The 8,765-nt window shown below is 41.6% G+C and overlaps 1 protein-coding gene across 2 annotated transcripts in view; it reads right to left on the reverse strand.

Annotated features, from left to right (window-relative positions):
• The window catches only part of RNASET2 (ribonuclease T2), a 49,411-nt gene extending 42,552 nt beyond the window's left edge, over nucleotides 1-6,859 (reverse strand). The window contains exons 1-2 of one of the 2 annotated variants that reach the window (XM_006134510.5): nucleotides 6,678-6,859; nucleotides 765-855 (exon numbers count right to left, since the gene is read on the reverse strand). In XM_006134510.5, coding sequence (XP_006134572.2) covers nucleotides 765-802 — 38 coding nt within the window. In that variant the 5' untranslated portion in view covers nucleotides 803-855; nucleotides 6,678-6,859. Of the gene's footprint in view, nucleotides 1-748; nucleotides 856-6,677 lie in introns of both variants that reach the window. The other variant, XM_006134509.5, reaches the window with a different exon arrangement.
• Nucleotides 6,860-8,765: the final 1,906 nt, after the last annotated feature.

Raw genomic sequence — 8,765 nt, forward strand, 5'->3', positions numbered from 1 at the left:
TTGAAGTGTAGACACACACTTAGCTAGTGAGTCAAAAGCACTTTACTAGGAGGGATAGCTCAGCGGTTTGAGCATTGGCCTGCTAAACGCAGTGTTATGAGCTCAATCCTTGAGGAGGCCATTTAGGGATCTGGGGCAAAATCTCTCAGAGATGGTACTTAGTCCTGCTGTGAAGGCAGGGGACTGGACTCTATGACCTTTCCAAGGTCCCTTCCAGCTCTAGGAGATAGTAATATAAATGGAGATGTCTAACTGAAATTATTCAGCTCTTTTAAAAAATAAGATCTATCATCAACCCTAGCACAATACACCACACTTCACTGTGCCATAGCAATCATGCTTAACAATGTGGCAGTTTCATTAGCTATCTAAATTAACACAAAAATTGAGCAGGTTTGTCCATTTATTATTTATAGGCACTACCTAAAACAAATATTAGATTAAAATTAATAAGGAAGCAAAACTACAATGTTTTTAATGGCACAAAATTCCTCCCTTCTTTCTGAAATATAAAGCTCTATTTTTACTAAGCATAAAAAAGCAACTTCATTCAGATGGTATCGTTATGTTAACTATGCAGACAGCGACAAAGATATAGTGCATCAATAACAGCAAAAGATAGAATAAAAATGTCACATTAATAAAAACCCAACCATATTCCAGAAGTCTACGGTCTGCTTTAAAAACAAATGAAATAAACCAAACAAACTTGGTAAGATAGTAGAAACTTTTCCAAATGATAACTTACCTTTTGAGAAACTTACATGAAGTATACCCACAACAGAAAGCCAGATAAAAACATCCCAGAATCAAACAATGCACAGTAGCGGGCTTCATTTTGTTTACAGTTTATCTCTAAAGAGAAAAAGAAATCTGTATTAATTATCCATCATATGTTTACTATGTTCCAGGCATTAGAAATAAGAACTTAATACAACAAAGACTGCAAACAATACAAATTCAACCAAAGTTATTAACATTATGTGAAATTTAAAACAAAACAACAAAACACATGAATATGCAGTATCTTTTGAAAACTGTGCATAAATTTTCTGTCTGAATTGTTAAATTTCATATTTCACTAGAATCAAGTCTGAAAGTACTGTTTTCTCACTTACTTGCACACCACCTTGTATCACTGGAGAGCTAGGCCCTCTCATACACTGAGAGACCATAATTTGTATATGTAAATATGCTTTCTGTAGCACAAACTTACATTTCTGCTGAGGTCAAGTGCACAAAATGATTAATTTAGGAAACCTCAAACTTAACACTAGTATTCTGTTTGTGCCATCCAAGCTAAACCTTCACAAAAGCTAGGTGGGACTAAAGTATTATTTATTTTCTACCACTGAAACACTCACCTACGCAAAAAGCAACTGAAGGCTTATGGTCTGCTTGAGAATAGTTACACTTAAGCCCCTACAATAAGGTTTAAGTAGGATTTAAGTCAGTGGTCCCCAACCATTTGGGGTTGCCGGGCGCCAGGGGGCGTGGCCGTTCGCCCGCTGGGCGCCCAGGGGGCGGGGCCCCCCTTGTGCGCCTGCGGGGCGGGGGGCGGGGGGCGGGGTCCCCCCATAGCTGCATTCCCGGGGCCGGCGCTCTTCCCTCAAGCGCCGTGCGCCCGGGGCCTGCGCTCCCCCCATGCGCCGAGTGCCCAGAGCGCGGGCAGTCAATCCGCGGCGCACCCGGGGCCGGCTCCGGCACCACGCATGTGCCACGTGCCCAGGGCCAGGCCAGCCCTGAGCACTTGGCGGGCGCAGACAAATGCCCCCGCGGGCACTATGTTGGGGACCATTGATTTAAGTGGTTTATAATCCTTATGCTGGCCCTTTGCACAGGGTGGAGTTTCACCAGAGTGTTTATTAAAGGGACCACCAATTTAGAACTCACATCTTTCTGAAAGTGAGATTGTTAACAGTAATGCCCAAGATACTTAGAACTGAAAAGTTCCACACACGGTTCATACAGGATCAAAGACATAGGGAGGACCTGATTTTTAAAGCAGGCTTTCATTTTTCACAAACAATGAACTTGAAAGGAAAGATTTCAGTGAATTAGAAGTACAAAGTGCTGGGGACAATTAATTGCAAGTGAAAAATTGTGCCTGCCAAAATGGATACTTAATGTGAAAATCTGGTCCTGAAAGTTTGGGGCTAGATAAAAGAGAGATATTTCATGATTTCTGGAAAGAATGTGACCCTATGGCTAATCATTCCCCCACAAGATTTCAACTTTTCTAAAATAAAAGTTTTCAATCAAAAATTTGAATTAAAAAAATATGATAATTTTGTTGTAATTTCCCCACTAGCACTGTAACACATGGGAGTGCTGGTAAGAGACTCAAATTTTATTTCCTGGTCTCAGTCATCTGACTTGGAGCAGTGACACAAAGCTTAGTATCATGTCACATGACAAAGACCAATTTGCAACTCCAGTTTGCAACAGGTGCTTCCCCTACAACTAAATTCCCCACAAGCAAAAGCTGCTCTGTTTTGGGGAAACTGCTTGTGTCAGCTGCAGGTCAACCTACCGGAGCAAGCAAAGGTGATACAAGAGAAATGAGCCTCCGTGGATATGAGCAGTGTCAGAATCATTACAAAAAAAATTGTGGACTAATTATAATGACCAAATTATTTCCATGTACCTCCCCTCCTATTATCAAGTTCCTGTTACACCAAGTGGTATGGCCCAAGGTGGCTTGAACTTTGAACAATTAAATGGGAGTTTCTAGACAAAGTTGCAAGGAGCCATAAAGGAGGCAACTCTTTCTCCCACTGCATGATGAGAAGGGACATAACTTGTATCCTGGTGGGAAATTACAATTATTTGCCAGCAGAAAGGGAAAAATGCCATTTTGTTCCACCTGCTGGTCTGCTTCCCAAAGACAAAACTGAGCTGGATTGTCTCTGGATTTTAAGAGTACCCCTTTGCATTGTAAAAATCCAAACTGTGAGGAGCAACACTCTATTAACTCTGTCTTTTAAAGTTATTTCTAGGAAGGTCACTGTGAATGCTGGAAAAAGAATAAGCCCATAGCTGGAATAATCTTTTCAGTGAAACACTTGAATGAACTTTATCAGTCTGGAGAAACACAACTGAAAATCTAAGCTAGAAAGCCAAGCTTCACTGCACTTTTAACTGAAAACCAGCAAATAACTTTTTTTAAAAAAAATCATAATTATTTGCTTACCCACCATTTGGTTGGTTATAACTAGACTAAGTGCTTCTCAGAAAGCATAAATCTCAGTTAAAACCCTCTTAATGACTAAAATGCATAATACTCCCTTGATTTCATTAACATCTTTAGTCTCAGTTACCTAGAAATCACACTGAATCATTAACTCAGTAGAAAGCACTAATGCTGGAAAACTTCATTACACTAAGCCCAGTATATTTTGCAACAGGAAACTCTGCTTGCCCAACAGCAAAAATTAGCTGTGAGAAACCAGTGAGTGCATAGGTGACTCATGAAAGCACTTGGGAAATGCACTACCGCCCCTCAATTTTCCTGCCAAAATGTTAATTGCTAAGTGGGGTACCCCCACAGGCTCCTGCCCTGTCCTTCTGGATGGCACTCCCTGAATTCCCTCTCCCTCACAGGTATCAGTTGCCACTACTAGAATGTTTCTGAAAGTTCAGTCAAAAAAACATACAGATTTTGTGATCAAGAGAATTGACAACTTTTTAGAAGAGGAAAGGGCTTGCAACCTGAAGGTTTAACCTCTACTTAAAACTTTATTTAAATTAAGGCAAGAGCTTTCCATGTTGGTCAATGTCCAGAAAAATTACAAAAGCTTCCAAATAATTATCTGTGTATTGTATTTGAATTTAATATTTGATAATCTAGTGTGTGCATTAGCGGAAAAGCTTTTCTATGATGTGAAGATAATTTTTAGTTGAATTTGCGTTCTTTGGCAATTAGGAAGTTTGTCTACATTTTTTAAAATTCCACTTAAAATTGTATAGTTTAAAGGGTCATGAATAGTCACACAACTCCACTGTTAGATAAACTGAATTTGAGATAAGAATCTATATTTAAGGATCCATAGTTCCCTATTGACATCAAAAATCACCTGCCCAGACTAGTCTTCAACAAGGCAGTCTGCTCTTGAAACAAGATTGTTAAAATTGTGAATTAGTTGATCTGCTTTATTATCTCTTAAAAAGCACATATCCCTTGTTGAGTTCAGTTTTGATATTGTAAACACTATAGTTTAACCAGCTTTAGTCTGCTTTCTGTGTTTTCTTATTTGCTTTAAAAAAAAAAGACATGTTGGCTTATAAAACTCAAATGTATACTAATTCTTCAGTTGGTACTTCAGCTAAGGAACACTGACTGATCCAAAGAATGCTGAGAAACCTAATAGAGATAATTGGATAAATAATTTAATGAACCAATGTGTGTTACTTCATGAGAAAAATTGTATTACATATGTAAATGAATTTCTCCACCATGGCAATCAAAGTGGGTCTGGCCCATGAAAGCTCATCATCTAATAAACCATCTTGTTAGTCTTTAAAGTGCTACATAGTCCTGCATTTTACCTTACATTTGAACATGCAAAAATGGATACAAAGCTTCAGGTGCCATCTCAAACAAGAAAGCATGTACTTCCTCCAGTGCAAAGCAGCAGAAGACCTCCCGCAAGAACCAAATCAATACACATTACATTCTGATATAACTATGCTCTTTGGCTTCAGCAACATTAAATCTCCACTACAGTGGAGCAAACAATCCTTTCCCAGTCTGAATAGCATTTAAAAAACTAGAAAAATTATACAACTCACTGTACATAATAGATCACTATGAGCAGTGCTTTTTTTGTGATGGTACTGCCCGTTATGCAGTACCAGCACGTCCAGTCAGAGCTTACCTGGAAAGAATAGTGCGTACTGACACCACTTTAATGAAAATGGCCATCTAAAAGGCGCTGCGTCTCTTACAAGGGGAATGCCGGCCCCACCGCCTTTTTTTCTTCTGTTGCTCAACAACTTTTTCCCTAGAGTACCGGCACCTTTTTTTTTTAAAAAACAAAAAAAGCTCTGACTATGAGGGGCTTGCCTGCTTACAGGGCCTTAAATATAATTGAAAACTGTACTACAGTAAAACAGACAAATGGCCGACAAACTATTCTGTTGCCTCAAAAAACACTACCTGAAAGGGGAGGAAGAATGATTTCATGATAAGGATACATGTCTAACAAAGAGGCAATCTACATTATGTTCTCACTTGTACCATTCACTTCCTGTGAAACCTTGGGTTGGTCCATGCCTCCATTTCATTAGCTAGGAATAATAATGCTCCATACCTCCAGGAATGTTGCGAGATTTAATTCGTGAGGTGCTCATAGTGTGGCAACAACTATTGTATAAGCATCTTACCAAATAACACTGACATTACAAAGTACCCAGAACCAGGAGACACAAACAGGTATGACTATGCATATAATGTGACACAAGAGAGATGGAAATTGAAAAGGTATTTTCTACTCCCCTGTCTACTTTAACAAGGAGTTGTAGAAAGATAGTTTCAAACTACCATAAATAAAACTTTACATCAAAAAGAGGAAGAAAAAAATAATGCAACCCTGCTGGTAGAAAGCATATTACACTGGTGTTCTCTAATCTTGTCTTGCCCTCAGATTTGTTTTTGGGGGAGCTTAGGGTGCAGGTGTTGACCTACAAAAGCACTTTATGGTTTAAATCCTAGCTTCCTGCCACACCAATTCTGCAAAACTACACATGGTGTACCTAATTTTATGCATCTCAATTATCCCACTGAAGCCCATGGATGGCTCACATGTGTAAAGTTAAGCTCATGTATAACTGTTTGCAGGATCTGAGTCACAGGATACTGTCTCTGAAGTGATTGCAATCATCTCAGCACAAATGCATGAGAGTTCCCTTTTCAAACAGGAGGAAAGGTGTGGCAAAATACTCTCAATGTAAGAGTCCTTAGCTCTGACTCCCCCATTTCACTCCCACATACGCTTCCCCCCTCTCAAGTCTATATCTGTTGATCTTCAGGCACACTTAATAATTAATTTGCAATAGTATTCCAAGAATGCTGCCTTCTTCTGTGCTAGATGCAACCATAACACACAGAAGAAAAAAGCCCCCCTACAGGTTTTAGAAACTAACGAATTTTATCATCAGAGATCACATCTGTTCCTCAGAGGTTCCTCTGAGGGCAAGGATTGAATGGAAAGATTATTTGTGGGTGAATTACAAATTAGGAGATTCTTTATGATCGTTGGCGCATTAGCAACAATGTTGTGTGTGTTCAATTTTGGGGCATATTAAAATCTGCATAATCCCAAGAGGAAGGAAAAGGATGGTAGATTTTGCATCACGCTGGGCAGCAACCTGCGACCAAATCAGAGCTGGACTACACCGGTCAATTGACATCTGGGTTTAGATCCCAGGCCATACACTGGAAGCTGTAGCCAGATGCAGCAGACACCCTGGGAGCGCAGGTCTCTCTTGCGCGCTCTGGTAAGAGTTGCGGGGCTAGTCGGACCAATAAAGTTTTGATTTGGGGAGCGGGGGGGGGGGCGAGTCTGGCCGGTGTTTCTTTATCTGTGCAGCTCGCAGGCTCCAGAGATCCAGCGTCCGCTCCCTTCCTACCGCCACCCAAACAGGCGAGACACGAACCTCCCACGCGCGCTCCTTACCTGGCCTTTGCTAACGCAGCGCCGGAGACAAGGTCCCGTTCAGGCAGCAGCCTTTCTGCTCCAGCACCAGAGCCTACTTCCGTCAACAACTCAGAGCAGCCGGCATAAACCCCGCCCCCAGAGACAGCCACTTGCAGCAAAAGTACAGAGGAGTCCCCTGTGTGTCGTGAACTAAAAAGCAGGAAAATAACGTGGGGGCAGAGTATTAAACACTGAAACACCCAAACAAAAGCCACTCCTCTTGGAACTACCTTCACAGGAGTTACTGATGACCAGCTCTTCCTTAAAACAAAAGGGAAAACTATGTAGCAAGATCAGACTAACAGGGCTACCTCTCCTGTTACTATTCAGCTCTTCCTTGTGTCTTCTCCAGACTCATGCCATGATGCAAAGTGACTTACTTGCCCAATTTTCCCCTGGAGCCCAAGACCATATCTCCGTTATTCACCTTTTAGGGTTTTCACCATTTAGGTCATTACTGGTATGTCTACACTACAGAGAAGATTGAAGCTGCTGCTGTCAGTCTTCCAGGGTTTGAATTAGCGTCTAGTGAAGACATGCTCATTTGAACTGAGATGGATATTCCGGTCAATGCCAGTATTCCTATTTCCATGAGGAATAGGGGAAGTCCAAGGGAGAGTGTTCTCCCAACACAGCACTAAAAGTCAAAGTAAGGTACAATTAACGTAGCTGAAGTTGTGTATCTTAATTCGACCTTATCCCATAATAGACATACCCTAAGGGTGTGTCTAGACTACATGCCTCCGACGACGGAGGCATGTAGATTAGCCAGATCGGCAGAGGGAAATGAAGCCACGATTAAAATAATCGCGGCTTCATTTAAATTTAAATGGCTGCCCCGCTCTGCCGATCAGCTGTTTGTCGGCAGATCGGAGCAGTCTGGATGCGACGCGCCGACAAAGAAGCCTTTCTTGATCGGCACAGGTATGCCTCGTGAAACCAGGTTTACCTGTGCCGATCAAGAAAGGCTTCTTTGTCGGTGCGTCGCGTCCAGACTGCCCCGATCTGCCGACAAACAGCTGATCGGCAGAGCGGGGCAGCCATTTAAATTTAAATGAAGCCGCGATTATTTTAATCGCAGCTTCATTTCCCTCTGCCGATCTGGCTAATCTACATGCCTCCGTCGACGGAGGCATGTAGTCTAGACGTACCCTAAGTGCCCTTAATATAGCTAAAGTGTATGTAACTTGCTCCTCTTTTCAGGTCTACTGCTTCCCTTTTTTAATATCTCTCTGTAAGACACCCCCATACACTCAATTTTTTTGGGGGGGAGGTCATACAACTTTGTCTCTCCTTTTAGTATTTGGGGTAATCTATATTTTAAGAATTGTTTACAACGTTGACTAGAGTATTAATAGATTGTGAAATAAAATGAGTCTTTGGTGAAGCAGCAGGGGTGCTTTCCAAATGAAATAATTTTATTAACTATGCACTTTAGTCAAACAGCAAATAATGTTCTATGGAGACCAGCAAGCACAGCAAAAGAACAAATAAGTGCTGAGACATGAGTTTATGTGTGGTGTGAGCTGCACTTCTGCCTTCTATAATGTCATGAGAGAGGTTGCAAAAGATCACATTCATGTGCTGAGAACTAGCAGTAAAGAACCCAGTGGAATGAACCACAAAATTTCCTCATGCATCACTTTGGTTATGAGAAACAAAAAAAGCAGTCATGTAGCACTTTAAAGACTAACAAGATAGTTTATTAGGTGATGAGCTTTCGTGGGGCAGACCCACTTCTTCAGATCAGAAGTGGGTCTGCCCCATGAAAACTCATCACCTAATAAATCATCTTGTTAGTCTTTGAAGTGCTACATGACAGCTTTTTTTAGTTTACCAAGATCAGACTAACACGGTGTGACAGGGCGTTCGCCCTGCACTGGCCCTTTAAGAGCAAACCCCGGCCTGAAGCAGGGTCCGGGAGTTTGGACCCAGCTGAGGCCATGTTAGCTGATTGGGGCCCAGCTGGGAACCATATAAAATGATGGGCTGCTGCTCCTAGGGGAGAGCTGCTCCAGAAGGTGGGTGGGTGGGTAGATAGATAGATAGATAGGCAGGCAGGCAGGC

The sequence above is a fragment of the Pelodiscus sinensis genome, chromosome 3, assembly GCF_052426305.1.
Source record: "Pelodiscus sinensis isolate ZL-2025 chromosome 3, ASM5242630v1, whole genome shotgun sequence".
Classification (NCBI taxonomy): domain Eukaryota; kingdom Metazoa; phylum Chordata; order Testudines; family Trionychidae; genus Pelodiscus; species Pelodiscus sinensis.